Genomic DNA, 19,020 nt, shown 5'->3' on the forward strand with positions numbered 1-19,020 from the left:
GCTTGGTGGTGGCTTGGCTAGATTTTAGGCGCGTCAGCAATGTCACAGATCGATCTGGGCCCTACATCATATCGCCGTACAGAGACGGAACCTGACGAAGATATTTTCAGCCAGTCAGAATTGCACTGGAGGAAGCTTAATGATTAGTGCATAATGAGCCGACGGAAAACGGAATAAACAGTTTGAGACGTTGTGGATGAAGGGTTTCTCGTCACTCCCCGTTGTTCCTACCTCTTATCGATTTGTGGCAAGAAGTCGGATTAATGATAGCCCGCACATCAGCCTACCTGACAGTCGCTCATGGATATCACTTTCCTGCTCAACGTCAGAATTCTATCCTAGGTCACTGGATCTTTACAGTATCGAGTAAAGAGTCTGAGAGTCTGTTCCAAGTAGCACCGCATCATTGACTAATCTCGTCTATGATATCCGCATCACCAAGGCTTTCTAAAGCCCTGACACAAGTTAGTAAATATATAATCAAGCAAGCGTCATAGATTCAGTTTAGCAATCACATAATATAGGTAAGATAGATAATAAATAGGGCTACAAGATACTACTAATAGCTCCCTGTAGCCAAGAATTCAAATTCATACTCTTGTCATCTATCAACTACCCGGATAACACAGTAATTAATAACCCCCAAATCTACCTGCCACTCTAGTATACGACGACATGGCAAAGATGGTCAGTCCTGCACTCGCAAGTGTTCTCCATGCAGCTCAGTCCGCTGACGTCGAGAAGGGAATCGCACTCCTCGTTGGTATTGCACTGGACAGTCACAGCTGAAGAGGTTGTCGCTTCAGGTGCAGCGCTGGTGGCCTGAGTAGTGATGACTTCGGCGGTAGTGGTAGCCTCGGCAGTTGTAGTGGCCTCAAGAGTAGTAGTATCGACAGCAGTGGTCTCGATAGCAGTTGTCTCATCAGCGGCAGTGGTGGTCTCCTCGGCAGCAGAGGTGGTTTCCTCAGCGGCGGAAGTGGTCTCAGCAGTGGTTGTGCCAGTCAAGGTAAGGAAGGTGGTAAGATCGGTAGTGAAATCGAGGGCAGTGGTGGTGAGAACGGTAGAGGTTGCGAGCGAGGCCTCAGCAGTGGTGGTGGCAGCAGTCCCAGTTGTCTGAGAGCTGATACGGCAAGGGCCGGCGCTGACACCGACAGAGAGGGCGATAGCGCCGGCGATGAAGTTGGTGAAGATCATGGTAAAGAATGTAGTGATAACAAAGTTATCTTTTGTTGATTAAACGAGTGACTGGTGCAAAAAATGACCTGAAGGATGATGAGAGCCACACAAATGTGGTTGCGACAAGGAGAGGTATTATAGTAGGCGCTGTGGTTCTGCTTGGGCTTCATGTAATTACGGCCCCTGTCAAGCTCGGTTTAGTGATGAGTGCTAAGCGCGTAGCTTTTTTTTCCAATACAGGACTTATCATGCACGTAAAATTATCCTACACATTCGGACTGAAGAGCTAAAGAAACTATTGATTCTAGACCAAGCTTAGCGGCTTAGTCCCATTCAGCTAAAGATCGCCACCAGATTCCGTTGTCCCTATTTTTGTCGAAGTACCACAAATGAATAACTGTATCGAATCAGCCTGAGAAGCTTCAAGATTGTGGCGTTCTACTCACCTGAAAATCCCTGCCAGTGCTGTTAGCAGACCAACAACGGACATGTCGGTTGCAACTCGACCCGAAATTGCCCAGCTGAGGACCACTATCGTGCATGTTTTGGTGTGGCCCACTACAGTGCTAGCGATGGGGCCAGTTTCTGCGATGATGAAGAATTGAGAGATATTAATCAACATCGCCAAGATGCCAGACTAAAGATATTAGTTTCTGCATATTGGGGTGGGTTATTGACTTACAAATGGAATGAGTATCCAGTGACTGATACTGACGTCTTTTATGACTGGGAACTCATCGACCCAGGGAATGAAGTAGAGCAGAAGAAAAGCAGACAAAGGAGCCTGATTGAGCAGTAGCTGCATGCTTGAGATAGAAAGCTTCTTCCGGAAAGCCGCAATCCAGACTGTATAAAGCGATGAGAAGAAAACACCCACCAAAGCAAATACAATCCCGATTTGCGAAGTAGTTTTGACATTGGCATCATCCGATGGTCTGGAATCATAGTAAGATACCATGGCAACACCAAGACACGCAACGACAAGTGTTGATGATGCCATGCCAGATACTGTAACTCTGTAGAGGGTATAATCGAGAATCGCCACACATGGAGTTACCAGCACACGGGCAACCTGATAAAATGTGATAGTTGAGAATGCAAGCGACAGATTGGGGAAAATAATATTCAGCGTCATGACGACGCTAAGTGGAAGCATTTGTGTGATAGACACATTCTTAGGCGTAAAAAAGGCAAACCGTTCTCTGGAGATGACCCAGAGAACAAGCCAGGTGGTTGTAAAGTGGAATGCTGCAAAGCTCAGTTGGATGAACTTGAGGTTATCATCATCGAAAATGGCTTTATTGGTGAAGACCTGTTAAACAGTTAAAATCTAGTGCCCCCGAAGTAAAGAGAAGTTTACTCACGATGAGAACTGTAGCAACAATATTGACAATTATCCAGAAAGAAGCCTTTTTCAGATCTTTTGACTCAACCACCTCATCTTTTTCTTCGTGATCTGACAAGAATGAAGCATTTTCTTCATCGCTGGACGATAACCGTTGATGATCATGACTCATATCTTGAAGCTTGTAGGTAGTGTAATCATTTGCCGAGGATGCATTGGATAGCATTTTGACTGCTAAAAAGAGCTGCGCTTGGCTGAGTTTGAATGATTTTCCATTGAAGAGAAAAGAGTGGAAGATTTGACGATAACAAGGATTACAAGTTAGCGGCTGATGAAAACGTCGGATTTCCCCTGACGCTACTGCATGTTCAGGGGGTTAGTCCCTGAGGCTAGTTTGGTCTGGTCTGCCACCACATCTCAATGTTCAGGCAGTGCTGGCTATTAAGTGATCTATCATACAATCTATTTTCAACTCGCTTTGCAAACTCCCAAATATAATACTATCCACCACTCAATTAACGCCCGCAGCCTTCATACGCTCAAAACACAATCTATACGCCTCATGAACATCTGGTATAGTAAACCCATACTCTCTAGCTTTAGCCTCAAGTTTGCTCGTGTCAAGCATACAGTTACTTCTTCCAGCTTTTATAACATGCGACTGCTCCTCGATTGAAAAGTTGCTCCATGTTAAACTTGGCCGAATTATATCTCGGAAAAGTGTTAACACTTCATTGTGAGAAATAGCTCCTGGATTGGTGAAGTTAAATACTCCAGTATCTCCATGTTCTGCTAGTGAGATGGATACAGGCAATAGGTCGCGAAGAATGGTGTTGCTGTTTGGAATGTTGACGACATGGTCGTAGTTTAAAATCTTGGTGACAAAGTTTCTTGGGTGCAGATCGTCGCTGACGGGCATACGCAAGCGGAGAATAAGCACATTTTCGTAACAAGATAAGATCTGAAGCATGTCAGTCAGATCCTAGTCGTCTTCTATCTCAGATCAGAGTTGCTTAACGTACCGGCTCAACGTGGCCTTTTGTCATGGAATAAAAACTCCCCGCAAAATTCGGGGCATCTTCCTCTGTAAACCCAGCACCACCGACGGGATGCTTCTCATCATACTGATAAATACAACCCGTTGCAAAAACCGTACAATGAATGCCCAGTAGGTCGCACTGATCGGCTAGAGTCAGCGTGCCGATAACGTTGGACCGGACCGTCTGTGCCTTGTTGTCTTCGCACCAGTCAACATTGGGTCGACCTGTACAGCCGGCAGCGTTTAGGACGTGTGTTGGTTGGATCCTTTTGAGCTCTTCTGCCACTTGCGTGATGTTTTCCATGCGGACACTGGTTGTGTGTACGTCTTTGCCTTGTTTTTCGAGAAGGGCTTTGAGATGGCCGGCTACCCAGCCTGTTTCGCCCCAGATAAGAAAACGATTCGGCATGGTTGTGTGTGTTTGTGTGGATGGGCAATTACTTTGGGAAAATGGGACGAAAGCAAGTCGCTCATAAACAGTGGGAAGAGGCATCTCGGTCTAGCGAGATTTAGCGTTGAGTTGTCCACGCTAGCTTACAGAAACCCCTAAATGGTCGACATCCATGTTCTGTGGCGTCGCCCAGTCACTTCTAGTTCCAAAAATATTTGATTGCTTTTATGTCTATCGTAGCTTTCCAGTCCCTGCCAGATCAATCTCGGGACACCACTCCCGGATCTTGGGAATAGCCTTCTTATCTCTTCTCAGCTGCCTATGCACTCTGTGATACCCGATCGGGTCCCCTGGTAGCTTAAAGTGCCAGGGTAATTGTTTAGAAAAGGTTAACGCCTCTTTGACAGATGGGAGATGAGCTCCTCTCTCGCGCATCAACACACTCATCCAGTAATCCTCGCCATGGCCTTGATACTCTACGTCTTTTGTATTCGTATCTATCCACCAGTCTCTGCTCTTAATGATATCAAGCATCATAGGTCTGTTGCGAAGAGATAAACCGCCGTTAAAGACTTGTCGTGTGTCGTTGAGAGGGGCGCCGATGAAATCCCATTCGAGATAGTCATCAACTGCTTTTCGTGCATTTGCGCAAAGCATTGCATCGGCTTGAAAGACAAGAACATGTTTAGCTGGTGCAAGTTGTTCCCAAAGCCAAGGATCCGAAAAGTAAGAGTTGACACCTTTTCGTGAAGTGAGGTTGAACTCGGATGATATAATTCGCGTCTCAATGGATCCATCTGCTATTGCTTGACGCCATGCTGCAGATGTAGATGGTGCATCTGGTGCGAAATGCTTGTCAAATGTCGTTTGTGAAGTGAAGAATACAATCGGCCATGACGGGCCAAGAACCGCGCGATAATGAAGAATGAGGGGAATCAATCGTGGTGTGAAAAGAGTATCGGTAATGGTAGCGACTTTGTCTTTGATGAGGATCCCGGAAGTTGTGGAAGAAGTCAGTTGTGACTTGACTGTATTGAACAAAGACTCACGATACGTCAAGGCGAGAACCCACGTCAGCGCCAGCGACAAAGCAGCGTAAAGAACGCGCCGAGTGAACAGAGCTTGTATCATTGCAGCATTTGGTGATGTCTTTTGAAGTCTGTTTTCGCAAAGCTTTGGAGTTGACTTGGTTATTTGGTTAGGTTTTTAGGGGCAAGCCACAAGTGCAATCCCTGCACGCCACTTTTCCTTAGCTCAGGGGTGAACAGCATGGTAAATTTCTCCTATCTCCACCTGTATAGACAGTAACTCGGGGCGGACAAGGAAAAGCACACAAAAGCAACCTCAAGCAATATTTCATAGCGCTAACCAGCTGAGGAATGGCTCAGGGGAAGACAAAGTCAATTGCTAGTCCCATATGTTTACCGTGTGCGTTTTGAGGCCAAGGATTGAGATCTCTACTTGTCCAGCTTTTAGCAACCTTTCTCACTTTCATATGAACGAAGCACACATCGCTTACACTTATAATGGAACTCGTGTCCAAAATATTTAGACGGCGCACAACACTTATCGTGGTCGTTTTTATAATTTGCATCATATGGCTGTGGGCTACTAATTCAGATCACCAATTTATTGTAAGTATCATTTTTGTTTTACCAGCACAGGTGAAAGGCCCAGTACATTAACGTTTCTCAGGCCAACTCTTCCTCATTATCATCACATCATGGGGCGCCAAAAACATCTCGTCTCCACTACCTCATACCCTCGAGTATAGTAAACGATGCAGTCTGTGCCGGCATCGTCTCAGCCCTAGTCAACCAGTATCCAATTCCCACATTGATCGGGTACAAGGGCAAGAATGAGTTTGACTCAGCAGACCACCTCGCCAAGCTCCGTGTTATGAACCGTTACTTTGACGATCTCGATGCGCAGGACGATGATCTGGTCATTATCGTTGACAGCTTCGACGTGCTAGCACAATTACCTGCCGAGGTCATGATTGAGCGTTACTTTGACATGTCGAAAAAGTCTGAACAGCGGCTTGCTGATCAACGAGGCCTTACCGTTGATCAGTTACATGAGCTTGGAATTCGTCAGACCATTTTATATGGCGCTGGGAAAATGTGTTTTGTCGCGTCACCAAATGAGCCCATGTGTCCATTAATGCCACCATCAAACTCTCCCCGCTACAAGTTCGGTGTTAGGACTGGAAACGACGACACTCGGTTCCTAGACTCACGATATCTCAACTCGGGTACCATCATGGGCCCTGTGGGCGATATAAGAAAGTTTGTCAGAGCTGTGCTAGATCTCGTCAAGGCAGATGATGAAAAGGTTGACCCCAACGACGAAGACAGGGTTAGGATTCATCATATGGATCAATGGTTCACAGCTCAACTTTACGTGCGCCAAGAATATCATCGTGCTCTTGATATGAATGGCGGAGAGTATCCCGCTGATTTGAGTAACCTTACCTCACTACCAAGACCCAGAGATGGGCCTGAAGACAATACCGAGTTTCATGTCTTTGTGGACTTTGATTCATCATTTACTCAGACTCAGTGTCGGAATGAACTTGAGATCCAGTTCCTCAAATACAAGAATCATGATCTTACCGCAGCTATCGACCGAGATTTTCTACAACAAGATTCTGCCTTTCGACCATACAACATTCAAATGCCCTCAAATGTTTACCAGGCTTTCGGTAGAGCATGGGACCGGTTATCCGCCGTCCCAGAATTGCAAATAGCATTACCACAGAGGCAGTGGATTCAGCGAACTTACCTGGCGACAAATATCGCTTCAGAGAGTATCTACGCATTCTACCACAACACATGCGATAAACGATTCTATCTCGAACGTTACAAGCACTTCTGGTTCTATCCATATATAACCACGCTGCTTGAGCAAGCCAGGGCCCATATACAACAAGGGAAGCCTATTCATCCAGGGGTTATAGATGGACGCAGCTGGGTGGCTGCTAAGGCTTATCCAGCGGATGGTTCTTCTGGAGTGGAAAAGGATACCCTTGGAGGGGTATACACCGACTTGAAAGAAGAACCCTTTATTGATTTGAGTGAACTGTGTAAAGAGAACATTACTACTATACTTAACTCAAATTAGACAAGGGCTCAGTTAAACAAAATAGCGCATCGTTTAGATAGAGAATCTAAGGGTCATTGAATCCTCTTGGGCATGTTCTAGTAGAAAGTTTAGCCTCCTAAGCTTTAGGATATAAAAATAAGTCGTCTAAGAAACCTAGTCTAAATATCATAAGTTGACCTACTATACGATTAAGTTGCGTTTGGGCCGGATCTGGTTGTCGTGTCATGTGACAGATTGTGATTCAATTCACTCGGCCTAGCTACGCAACATGGCCCTTGCCTGGGGCGTCTCCGAGCCTCAGTTTCAACAAGCGTGATAGATCAGTGGATCCATCTGCTCGAATACCGAATTCATCAACATCTCTCAGCACGTGATCAATATAGTCGCCGGCGGCAGAAAGGTGCAAAATATGCGCTATAGCACGATGAACCGCAAGCAAGCGAGCAGACGGCGGATCGATACTCCGGTCCTCGGTAAAGAGTGTTCGAGTGACAGGGACATCCTCTGCAAGACCAGCTGGCAGAAATGTACCTATCCGATATGTATGCGTCTCTCCAACAGGCTCAAAGTATACTCGAAAGTCGCCAAAAGACACATGATGGCTGAGAGTTAGCGTAAGAGCATTAGTAGGTCGGTCAATATCGACTCCCTCAATCAAGTGGGCAACGCCATTGTCAAACATATTAAGTATCGCCAGTCTCGCTGCCTTCGTAGAGCTCTATGATATAGTAGTAGAAGCAATAGTGTGTCGATATCGGTCTCGAAGGAGACAGGCACCCCTCAGGCTGGCCAGGCGCTCCATCTCAGAAAATGCATGATCCTGTCGTTATGTTTTCATGATGGCTGAGTGAGATTCTGGAGTTGGTTGCGGTGTCTTTTTCGTGGATGCCTTGACTACAGGTGTAAGTCTTCTTAGTGAAAAAAAACGTGATGCTCCTAACCATAGTACAACTGAAGTTCAGTAGTGGATTTTTAATACATACGTGGGAGAAAGAAGTTATCTATGAGATAGTCGGCGAATTCATACAATCAGGTCCTCAATTCATTTGTATTCCCGAAGTCGACATGGTTAGATATTGGCAGTTTTAAAACTTCAAAAAAGGCATGTAAGAAATTATCATGCGATATTTGATTGGAGGAATATTCGTAAGTGAAGCGGACAAGTTTCACTCTATCATATTGATCTTGAGTTGGTTCGATATTACAATGCGTAATAACTTGATAAAACCTGCCAATTACGTTCTACGGGTGTCATTGTAGAGAGTGTCTCGGCAGCCAGATGGTTGTTGATTTGGTTAAGTCGTTACGGATGACCACAGAGACGAAATGCGATGGGTGAAAGCCGCTGACTAATACTTTCATTGATGAGGTGAATGTGCCATGATGCTTCGCTAGAGTGAGTAGTCGGATTAATGATAGACCGCATCGCAGCTTACCCGGTAGCTACTGTGCCATTTATTTATTTCAACTGATGTTTTTAGGTGATCTAGACTAAGCTTTACAAAAAGTAACAGGTTAGTCTGCTCTGCATATAATAAATCTCATAATGTTTAATTTATGATATCCCTGATACCTGATTATTAACCCAGACTGATAGAAATAGGAGTGATTTTCAATGCTTTGCTTGTTGGAAAACCCCAGCTAACAAAACTCCAGAGACTGTAAAGGAGATTATCATTAGCCAATAGTTCTCAAAATGAGATATTCTGATGCATCACGGTCCATAATCTAGGGCGAAGCTACTATGATTTTTTATTTAATCAATTACTTGTACGTCTTGGTGGCATGGAGTGATTCTGTGTATCAACCTGTCAATCGGTGGGAGCGAGAGTCTAAGTCAATGACATCACCATCCCAACAATTTAGAGTGTGTGCTCAGCCCCAGGGTCTCAGAAAAACTGGCTGCAGAAGCTACGAAAGACATAATTACTAGGACAGTTATCACGTTACCATCCGACATTTAGGTTGTTCATTTGTGTAAACCATGACTTGGTGCTCACTGTTCTGTCACCCACCTGTACGACGTAGCATCACCCAAAAAGCTAAGCTTTTCCTCGTAACGTAACAGACAAGGATAAACGTGGGGAGCGGGCACAGCCGAGACCCTTGACCCCTGAACAAAATCATGCCGATGTCCCGAATTAAACGACATGTGGCGTCACTAGACAAGGGCACGGAATTCAAGTTTATCCAGATATAGCCATAGCTTCAGACGCATCGGGTATCGCCATTCGATAATTCACAACCGATGGAATGATCCATAACTTATACGAGCCAGTTTACCCGTTCGTATAACTGTCAGCCGCTCACTTTTACGTTGATCTCGCTGTAAGGCAAGGGATGTAGCTCCAAAAATAACTGACACGGCTAGTGGTGATACGAGATGTCACTAGGCTGTTTATGGATAAATCATGCAACTTGACCACAATGAGCTTGCCACGTGAATGAATAAGCTAACAGTATGGTGCTTTTGCTTTAGCTGGCTGGAATAGGCCCTTCCAGATCTGGTTTGTTAGTTGAAAAATGGGCTGTGTATTGAAGCTCGTATACTATCTTACGGTCAGAGATCCAACCCGGGCATGCCGTAGGAAAACTATATAAGAGATTACAATTATCGCTAATTTATTCTCATCATCACTCACAACTCAATCACTCGCTTCAACATCTACAACAACCTTTCACTCCACCTTCCAAGTCAGTACATCATACAACACTTCCACACCCAACATACTAATTCCTTCTAGAACAACCACTCAACCGCAAACATGCAGTTCTCTCTCGCCTTCCTCGCCGCTGTTCTCTCAGCCACCAGCGTCTCCGCCGCCCCCACCGAGCAAGCTGTCAACATGATGGCCGCCGCTCCCCAGTGGACCATCGAGAGCATGCAGCGCAGCTGTGCCAAGGACGACAGCTCCTGCACCTGGAACTTCAAGATCGACACCCACAAGGGCGCTGCCACCGCCTGCAAGTTCGTCGTCAAGGGCAGCAAGGCCTCTCAGCGCAACGGCGGCCCCGTCAAGTGCGGCGACTACACCGTCACCTCTGGCTGGAGCGGCCAGTTCGGCCCCGGAAATGGATTCACCACTTTCTCTGTTGTTTCTTCCAAGCGACAGATTGTCTGGCCTGCTTATACCGATAAGCAGGTCCAGGGAGGAAAGGTTGTTAAGCCTGATCAGTCTTATGCCCCTGCCAACCTTCCCAACTAAGCTGAGGGCTTGGTCGATGATGAGTGTCAGCTGGACGCCTGTACTTAGAGCGTCTGCATGAAGACGCGGTAATGCATAATGTGCGGCAATACATAATGAGATTCTGTTCAATATTATACAAGTTCACCAACTTATTCATCCCTTGCATTTGTGAAGCAACATCTTAATACTGCATGTAAACAATGACTGAAATATTTGTTGCAATGAACTGCGAAACACAGTTCAAAGCGCAATAGTTCAATGCTCAAACTATCGTAAATACAGAAGTCTCCAACCGCTCCAACCAAGGGACTACACCGTGAGTCTTCTGCCACTTGTCTAGCACATCATCAAACTGATACAAGACTTCCCCTGGGTCTTCCCGCATATTGGTTCCATAAGCCACTGTCTGTGATTCGAATGACAATACTTGCTGCATGCGATCCGTTGCTTCGGTTGCATTCTCGGTATCCGTGATGTTCACTAGACCCGAGAATGGGTGGTCATGGATACACAGAACTATGTTACGCAAGTCCCGTAGCCTTTGACGGTGCTTCTCACTAGCATCTTCGATTTGTTGTTCCTCAACAGCGGTGTTGATATCATCTGGTAAGCCTTTACACTCGGTCAATGCCTGGGGAAATACCGGCGGTACTCCTGTCTCCTCTTCGTTGTCGTTGATCCTGGTTACACTCTGACGTAGAGACGGCAAAGAATCTTCTTCCCATTCGCTCTCATCCTCATCATCCTCCTCATCCTCCTCTAAGGATGAGTATCCATTTGTATCTGGCATTCCGCTCTCCTTGAACCGACTTATGACGTCCCAACGGACACATCCGAGGTACTGTGAAAGTAAGTTCCATATATCCCCTGAAACGTATTCTACCTTGCAAGTATCCCCCGAATCCATTAGTGACACGCCGGCATCAGGAACCTTTACCGATGGTGCAACCCGATAACGAAGTTTGAAGCTGTACAAATCGCCGATGGTATCCATTGTACCAATCCTCTTATACTTATGATAATGATAAGGCCCGTTGTGAATCACCGAGTCGTGCTCTAGTAAGACACAAGAGAGTTGTCGTCCGCAGTCTTCCGTTTCCTGCAACGTCGTGAATAGAGCGTAGCAATCTAGACCACAAAAAGGCAGTTTCTGACAGTGGTCCATCGTCAAGCGGAATGTTTGGTCATCCATGAGATTCCTGTGTCGACCTATGTGGCGGATACGATCATTACCATCTCTATCCTCCTCAACCACACTCAAATTGACGTCGTTATCTTCGCCATAGTCAAAGCGTAGCTTACGCAAGAAGCCATGTACGGAAATAGACGACCCGGGGGCATGTTTACCGAAGCCATTATCGGGGCGTGACTCGTAGGCTCTGGAGACGGATTGTATGTCGACGACAGCTCGCCTATGCCGATTCGGATGAAGTTTTGCTAACTGTACCGGACATCCAGCACTCATCCAAGACCATGAAGGCGCCAGGTATCCATCATGCTCTGTCTTCAAACCAGGTATCCACCATGTGAGCGACTCAGCCAGATTGGACCCCCAATGTCCGCAGACATATTCCTCGCCGTTGAAAAGAGTGTGGAACTCAAAAGCCAAGCCCCAGAGTATATAAGGTAAGTCCGAAGCATGGAAAACAGATTTGTTTGAAAGGTCTTGACAGAAAGAGTTCCACAGCATGTGTAGCCTTTCCCGCCGTTCCCTCTTACTCAAGTTCGTATTTGAGGCATTTGCAAGCTGAATTTGTAATTTTGTCTCTCCGTTGAAGACTTTGTCAAAGGGTGAACCTCGTGGCATTGTCTCACTAGCGAAGCCAGATTTGCCGAGGGCACAGCACTCCCAGACCATTTCTTTTGTCGTACAATGCAGAATTCGCCTCGATAGTTGTCTCTCGCGGTGAATCCAGGCTCGCTTGCACGAAGGCGCAGACTCCGTCCATTCGAGTGTGTCGTCCGTGGTTACTATCCACTCATCTCCGAGATCTTGGGTAGCAAATTGGAGCGGAGTGACGTCGGTCAATCTTCGTTGCACAAAGCAGCCTGACCGACTGTCCTCCCCAGTATCAGCTGAAATATTGACTTTTGCGTTTGAGTAAATTTGATCCATCGCTTTCGTCTCAATTTTCCAATCTGATTTGGAGTCCTGGATAATACACATTGAATCGATCCAGATCCACTTCAAACCTAACCAAGACGCGATTTTGAAGGCGTCTTGGAAAGTCTTTGGTAGTCGATTCCAGGTAAATCCCTCGGTTTGCCAAGTTTCGAGATTGTTCGCCAAGAGCATGGGGTTTTGTTCAGCTGCATGAGGGCCCCAGCAGTAACTCAAAGTCGCATATTCGACGCCCTTGAATTTCTCATCTTCCTTATTAGGACACACTAGACGCACCACATTATTCTCTAGAGCATGTTGTACATCTAGAAGACGGGTGGGAATGTAGTCTTGGTCGCCCTTGTTACAAATATCGTGTTGTCCATCAGTGTTCTGAATGCACCGTGCCAGCCACGATACAGCCAGTTCCTTGGTGCAAGCACTATCATTAGTGCCCTCAGTACTTTCATTCGAGTCAGCATCAGTGGACTCTCCATGGTTCGTGTTGGTGTCGAAGTATTGACCAAAGTTCTTCTTCGAGCACAGACCCAGCTGCAATATCTGTTTGTAGCTATGTATTGGTGAATTTGGGACCGGTGACTTGAACAACACCATCCACATCTTCGTCTCTTCGTCTTCGTCTCTGGGCGTGCTCCAGCAGCACACAATACTGTAGTCTGAGTATACACTTGGACCCAGTTCTGGGTTCAGCTCGCTAATTTTGTTTCTGAGTTGACAGCAAATAGCGCATTGTCTTTCTGTAGACGTGAAAACCGTTGCGAGAGAACTGGAGTGTAGCATGTTGTTCTTCTTTCGTTTTGGATCATCCTGTGAGTTGCAGAAATAGCTCAAGCAAGTTTTGCATGCGAGGCAGAGCTGATGGGTACTTCTCAACTGAATGCTCCCTGAGAGATCGCCCTCAGAGCGTTCTGGTGTCACTCTAGTCAGTGGGCCGTCGTTGTGCGTTACTATTTCTGGACTGTCCAACGTCAGAGCTAGAGGTTCTCCCTGGCCCTGAATTCCAGCTTTCGATTCATCAAAAAGTTGAAGAGTCATTGTGACATTGCCTTGAAGCCTCTCAAGTACTGCTTCATGGATTCCGTTATGACTGGTATTTGTCTTGTCGCCTAGATGTCTAACCGACTGGCCAGGTATGGGGCAAGATATCTGAGGGAATTCTGCCTGAGTCACGTGAACATTGGTAGATCCATATGCCACTATCGCTTGCTCCAAGTCGTCGTCGAGGAACACGGTGTGTCACTACTGTAAAGGTTGATACTTTACATTTATTGAGTCTATTAACTGGATTTCGTGCTCTGTTATTGGCCCCCAGTTCTTAGATTCAATTAGATTCGTGTCTCAAAAAAACTAACTTTCCCAATAGGATCACATGTATGGCCAACATAGCCACATCTGAACCTCAGTGGTTATTAAGATTCGTAGATGATATAGTATTCCTGTGTTTTTAAAAACATGTTTTTTAGTGTCATCTTATATCTGATATGGGCTGAGGGACATTCAACAAGTACTATCTAGCGTTGGGAAGGTTACTGTACGTTGTCTATATGCAAATGTAAGACCGGCTTTTGTCTTTTTCACTGGCTAGATAATATAAAATGCAATGACCAAGTCTAAAGTTTGTATATCTTTCCATAGAAAAGAAATCCATATGCATCGGACGAACTGTAGGATTAAACTCACAGACCTTTGGACTTATCTGCATTATTCTACGAACATCATGATCAAAGTTTTCAGTGATCCGAGTTTAATTCTTCTCACTATAAATATACAGCTCCCTCCCTAGTTGCCGCTGACATGGATCTTTCTTCTCGAATATTTCACTCGAAGATACTCACCACTAACATGTCTAGTCCCAACCTACCGTTCGATATCTAACTCAACATTTTGGATCATCTCATTGCAGATGCAGATCACATCAGGCTATCTAAATTTGCTGCCGTCTCCAAATTCTGGCAGTATGTCGTTGAACAAAAACTGTTTCAAAGTTTGACAGTCACCATGTTCGATCTTGATACCTTGGCTGCCTACACCAAAAGCCGGAATCATCTTGTCAAGCATGTCGTGCTGGAGCTCAACCTTGACAGATACACGTGGACTCCAACACCCAGCGAAGGCTGCTTTCTGAAAACGGCTCAGACTTTGTTCAAGATTCTTTCGACATGGGATGGCCATGGTATCACCCTGGAGTTTGCTATATTATCCCACGAGGAAGTATATTTTACGTACTCAGAAGATCACTCTATGCAATCCCACGCCAACCACGTGCTCAATCGACCTTTGCACAGTACAAGCAATATTTTGAGCTCCCTCAAGAGATGCTTTTCGGTGGTTATTTGGCAGACTCGGAAGCTGCATGGCACCGCAAAGTATCACTCTTGGTCGGCCGCAGAAGCCTTGGATTCCTGTTCTCACAATTCAAGTACACTCAACTACAAGTGGTAAACTGTATTTCCAAGCTTCTCATTCGCAGGAGATACTTTACAAATATAGCCCCAATCTCTCTTGCAAGAATCATGGATGCTTTGCCATGTTTGGAATCTGTGCATATTGAGCGTTGGTGTTTTGGAGCACCAGAAAAAGATGCAATATATGATATAGGTATGTTTTACTCCCCTCATCTATCTGGCCATATGCTAATAACGTACAGGGTTTCCGAATTACTTAAGAGTGCCGCGCTCTTGCAAAAACATTTCGTTTTATGAAGAAGACGACACTGATTACCACAGACGCGTGATGAAACGGAGCGAATTAGCGCCGAACGCCAGCCTTGCAAACTCTTTAGGCAAAGAGGCACATCATCTGGAAAATATCGCTGTCTCTTTTTCTTTCGACGCCGTGTCATTCTTCACTCCCCGCTGGGGGCATGACTTTGAGTCATTGTTCACTCGTTGTGACGCATATGACTTTAAGGAATTGAAGACACTGGCGTTGACATCGCCAGCCATGGTTTCCGAAGACTACGGCGTAATCGATCATTTCTTATGCACCGCAGCAAAGTCTGCCGAGAGAATGCCCAAGCTTGAGACTCTTGAACTGTGGTATTTTAGCTCACCCAGCTCAATGCCACCACACCCCACGCCATCTTGTGCTGGTATCTTTACCTATCAGAGACTCGACCGATACAGCAGCTGCATAAGTTTGAAGTCAACACAGACGTTTAAAATATCAGGGGAAACAAGGGAGAGGTGGAAAGGTGTTGTCGACGTGGAGGGTGCTGAGTTTTCGGTTGAACACTTGGACCTAGACCCAGATCAGCTCACTAGTATTGGGAAACTCTATCCATATCTGGCATTGAGGGGTAGGATTCTCAATGGCATTACGTGGACCGAAGCATAGATCTTGGCACGGATATTTGGGAGAGTGCTGGTATCAGGAGAGGCGAAGGTTCGATCTTCTGTTTTATTTCACTTCCCATTGAGACTTTTTCACTTGATCATACTTTCGTACCTCTACTCATTCTATCTATCAAGTTCATCGAGCATAAGCCTATGATAAGTCTCTAGTCAGAAAGGGAAGTATCCTAGTCTAAATGATGTACTTTAGGCCCACGGCAATCACAGATGAAAATGTCCAGACATAAGTTAAGATGCCGAGTGAGGGAGGACAGTAACTATAATTCATTAGACAGGAACATCTCATTCATCACTGAAGGTTGACTTACTTTGTTCCACTGACACCAATGAATCCGATCCAAAAGAGCCATTGCGCGAGGACTATCACAGGCAGTGCAGTACTTAAAACAACATACAGGCTCAGGTGAGGCTCTCTTGGAGTCTCGGGAGGTTGACTGGGCCCAGCCACCGCTGGAATGGTACCGTAGTTAGACCTCTCCACTGGGCGACTCCGCTCAGGATTGAACCGCAATTCATTGACACCTCTGTCAGGTGTTGGCCTGCATTCGTTGTTGTCGCATGTCGATAAATCCCCTACTACTCTGTAGACGACAGTATGGCTTGTGGATACTCGGCGCATGATTCGGATGATCGTTACAGCCATTAAGGCCACGGCGACAAGCCAAAGGAGCGCTCCACCATACATGAACCAAGCATAATATCCGATTTCTTGGTCAGGCACGATACCATAATGGAAGAAGTGCTGTATTCCACGAGTGACGGTCTCAGTCATGTAATACATGTTCAGAATCTGCAGGAGAGCCTCCGCGTAAAGACCCGAGCATGATGTTACCAGATCCCTCGATTTATGACTATGAATACTCATGGGTGCTATAACGAGCCAGCCGAGGCGAGGTAGTGAGCACCAAAGAAGCAATAGATGGAAGATGGGAATATCCTCGTAACCAGGCGTGCTCTGGATATATTTGGCATTGGCCCAGATGCCGCTTAATATGATAACGGCGAGAAAAAGCCCTCTCAAAACCCAGGCTGGGCTTTTCGGATGGGGCTCGAGGCTAGTTATGGTGCGGAAGCATCTCTCCCCGAGGGATACCGCCAGAAAGGTTACCACATTTGTAATGGCCATGCTGATCATGTTGATCGAGTAGGAGGGACATGTCCCAACTTCCCGATTCGCTGACCGAAGATTCCAAGTCCATGGGATCATATCGCCGCGCTTAAGTGTTTCCCAATCACGCCAGACGTCGTCGCATAGTGTATATAGCCACTCATCGTATTGCTTTCTTGACTCGAAGTTTTGGCACGGACCTTTACAGAGGCTGTAGTCGACTTTACCACAAACACAAGTCCTGTCTATGGCCTTCTCCACATGGCAAAAGCCTTCAAGGTCGGTATCGCAGGCCTTAGTCTTGCATTGACGTGAAACTTTTGTGATGCTCTGCGGCATGTAGGGGATGTGCGTAGACTGTGCCCATTTGGATTCCGAAATGTAGTCTTCTCCAAGGAGTTTCAGCGGCTTTTCCCAGTCCTGTGGGAGCCTTGAGGACCCGCATATGGCGTGCAACCATAGCCTTGCTTTTGTCAATTCCAGCTGATCTGAACATGGTTCGTGGTGTGGATCTACTGAGAAATGATTGCAGAAACACCCTTTGTCGAAATATACGCCCGAAGAGATGCGCCGGTTTGTCAGGTCGTAACCGACGGTGTCAAAGCTAAGGGGAAGGATGGACTCTCGAGCGATGCTGTATTCCCAGGGTCGATCTGCGTTGCCGTTGTGAAGTGTCGTGTCCGTGAAGCTGCAGGATCCTAGCACGTGGTCAAAAGGGTCGTGGTATGGAGATGTCGCTTTTTTGAGGCATGTTGGTGCCTTTTGCGTGACGCTGACAAAGTCATATCCTTGTGTCAAGCTTCTTTCCGATAGACCCTGGAGGTCGTTGATGTCGCCGGCGTGAACGAGCCAGTTCCGACCGGTGATTTGCTTTATCCAGATGGCAAGTTGTGCTTTGGCGAGTATCGATCGACTGCAATATTCCATGTAGGGTTCGACGGTGCTCGGAGAGAATTCGGCGCTGAGGCAGCTCAGTTCAGTGAGCCAAATAAAATACGTACAGACGATGAAGTAGTTGATGCATCGATGTCTGGTGCATCGGGTCATGGCACTCAGCCATGCGGTCTGGTCTTGCTGAGCGATGCACTGCGGCATAGGAGCTAGCTCCTCTGGCATCACCCATCCTTCCCAATTCTTCTGATATTTTGGTCGATAGTGGAATTTGGCGTCGTAGAGTCCGCTGGAACCGTGGGTCGTGTCTGACACTGAGGATTAGCGTCGGGTACCTATCGACCTAGAATCAGTGGGGAACAGTAGCGCACCTGTCAGGGCTACCCCAGAAGCTGCTAGCAGCAAAAGACCGCGAAGTATACTTTTGAGCTTCATGTTCAGCGGCCTATCCCGCTATCGTGAGAGCGAGGCTGAAAACAAGGTTTCGACAAGATGAAGGCAGAACAAAACTTTGTTACCATGACGTTGGCAAGAGCGCTTAGAATTTCGCAGCCTGCCTGCCTGGTGATCTCGGAGGTGGGGGAGACGCTTCGGGTTTACGGAACATTATTTATCCCCGCAGTCGATTTTCTTCAACACCCCCACACTCGCAAGCGAGAACAAACACCCTCGCCTTAGGGTATCAGAAGGATTATCCACTAAGAGCATAAGGGATAAAACCAGTAGGTCATCAATCTTATATTGCTTACATTATAATCTTTAGGCTATTTATTCCTGTACCATAAGACTTAGAGGGTTGACGTTTCTGCTACCCCGTGACCTCATTAATTGACAGCTCAATTGTGCAGGTATTGCTTCTGTTTTGTTCGAGATCGATAAGAGGACTGATCCACTGTAAAGGTGTTGCAGTTGCATGAGGCCCTGTACATCTTGCTGTCTTACTAATTCGAATTACACTTTGGCAGAAGCATGTTTTGCATGAAACTGATTCTACGCAACGCGCCCATCCAGTCAGGATTAAGGATTGTTCAAGATGATGCGACAAAAAGTATATCGAATAGCGGAGAGACGGTATTTCCTTGTGTCAAATACTTACAGAGATATACTAATTCGCATTCCTTACAAGTTCCTTGTACTAGTATCATTAATGTGAGAAGGCCTTTGGCTGCATCTACAGTCAAATTGCAAAACTGCCTGGGTTCTCAACCTTGACGGTACCTGGGAATCCGTGTTTGACCATCTAACAGACTTCACCATATTCTTAAAATAGCTGGCATTTTTGAATATAGTTAGTCTCGAGAT

General features: G+C 46.2%; 10 protein-coding genes across 10 annotated transcripts; 3 read left to right on the plus strand and 7 right to left on the minus strand.

Moving 5' to 3' along the window:
• Positions 1-660: 660 nt before the first annotated feature.
• Positions 661-1,194, minus strand: FGSG_13412 (uncharacterized protein; the record flags this gene model as incomplete). The annotated part of the gene is made up of 1 exon (XM_011322260.1): positions 661-1,194. The coding sequence occupies one exon, from the start codon at positions 1,192-1,194 to the stop codon at positions 661-663; it is 534 nt and encodes a 177-aa protein (XP_011320562.1).
• A 305-nt stretch (positions 1,195-1,499) lies between these two features.
• FGSG_13413 (uncharacterized protein) lies at positions 1,500-2,747 on the minus strand (the record flags this gene model as incomplete). Its single annotated transcript, XM_011322261.1, has 4 exons — positions 1,500-1,542; positions 1,623-1,813; positions 1,859-2,488; positions 2,541-2,747. The coding sequence occupies 4 exons, from the start codon at positions 2,745-2,747 to the stop codon at positions 1,500-1,502; spliced, it is 1,071 nt and encodes a 356-aa protein (XP_011320563.1).
• A 285-nt stretch (positions 2,748-3,032) lies between these two features.
• Positions 3,033-3,969, minus strand: FGSG_13414 (uncharacterized protein; the record flags this gene model as incomplete). Its single annotated transcript, XM_011322262.1, has 2 exons — positions 3,033-3,482; positions 3,544-3,969. 2 exons carry the CDS (start codon positions 3,967-3,969, stop codon positions 3,033-3,035), a joined length of 876 nt encoding a protein of 291 aa, XP_011320564.1.
• Positions 3,970-4,182: 213 nt separating this feature from the next.
• On the minus strand, positions 4,183-5,082 carry FGSG_08240 (uncharacterized protein; the record flags this gene model as incomplete). Its single annotated transcript, XM_011322263.1, has 1 exon — positions 4,183-5,082. The coding sequence occupies one exon, from the start codon at positions 5,080-5,082 to the stop codon at positions 4,183-4,185; it is 900 nt and encodes a 299-aa protein (XP_011320565.1).
• Positions 5,083-6,213: 1,131 nt separating this feature from the next.
• On the plus strand, positions 6,214-7,115 carry FGSG_08239 (uncharacterized protein; the record flags this gene model as incomplete). Its single annotated transcript, XM_011322264.1, has 2 exons — positions 6,214-7,036; positions 7,075-7,115. The coding sequence occupies 2 exons, from the start codon at positions 6,214-6,216 to the stop codon at positions 7,113-7,115; spliced, it is 864 nt and encodes a 287-aa protein (XP_011320566.1).
• Positions 7,116-7,315: 200 nt separating this feature from the next.
• Positions 7,316-7,738, minus strand: FGSG_13415 (uncharacterized protein; the record flags this gene model as incomplete). Its single annotated transcript, XM_011322265.1, has 1 exon — positions 7,316-7,738. The coding sequence occupies one exon, from the start codon at positions 7,736-7,738 to the stop codon at positions 7,316-7,318; it is 423 nt and encodes a 140-aa protein (XP_011320567.1).
• Positions 7,739-9,689: 1,951 nt separating this feature from the next.
• FGSG_08238 (uncharacterized protein) lies at positions 9,690-10,393 on the plus strand. Its single transcript, XM_011322266.1, has 2 exons — positions 9,690-9,750; positions 9,801-10,393. The coding sequence occupies exon 2, from the start codon at positions 9,822-9,824 to the stop codon at positions 10,260-10,262; it is 441 nt and encodes a 146-aa protein (XP_011320568.1). The 5' UTR covers positions 9,690-9,750; positions 9,801-9,821; the 3' UTR covers positions 10,263-10,393.
• Positions 10,394-10,506: 113 nt separating this feature from the next.
• On the minus strand, positions 10,507-13,401 carry FGSG_08237 (uncharacterized protein; the record flags this gene model as incomplete). Its single annotated transcript, XM_011322267.1, has 2 exons — positions 10,507-11,909; positions 12,117-13,401. 2 exons carry the CDS (start codon positions 13,399-13,401, stop codon positions 10,507-10,509), a joined length of 2,688 nt encoding a protein of 895 aa, XP_011320569.1.
• A 963-nt stretch (positions 13,402-14,364) lies between these two features.
• Positions 14,365-15,527, plus strand: FGSG_08236 (uncharacterized protein; the record flags this gene model as incomplete). The annotated part of the gene is made up of 4 exons (XM_011322268.1): positions 14,365-14,577; positions 14,652-14,964; positions 15,014-15,330; positions 15,414-15,527. The coding sequence occupies 4 exons, from the start codon at positions 14,365-14,367 to the stop codon at positions 15,525-15,527; spliced, it is 957 nt and encodes a 318-aa protein (XP_011320570.1).
• A 310-nt stretch (positions 15,528-15,837) lies between these two features.
• Positions 15,838-18,153, minus strand: FGSG_08235 (uncharacterized protein; the record flags this gene model as incomplete). The annotated part of the gene is made up of 4 exons (XM_011322269.1): positions 15,838-15,852; positions 16,028-16,079; positions 16,115-18,026; positions 18,090-18,153. The coding sequence occupies 4 exons, from the start codon at positions 18,151-18,153 to the stop codon at positions 15,838-15,840; spliced, it is 2,043 nt and encodes a 680-aa protein (XP_011320571.1).
• Between the last annotated feature and the right edge of the window lie 867 nt (positions 18,154-19,020).

The sequence above is a fragment of the Fusarium graminearum genome, chromosome 2 (assembly GCF_000240135.3).
Source record: "Fusarium graminearum PH-1 chromosome 2, whole genome shotgun sequence".
Taxonomy (NCBI): domain Eukaryota; kingdom Fungi; phylum Ascomycota; class Sordariomycetes; order Hypocreales; family Nectriaceae; genus Fusarium; species Fusarium graminearum.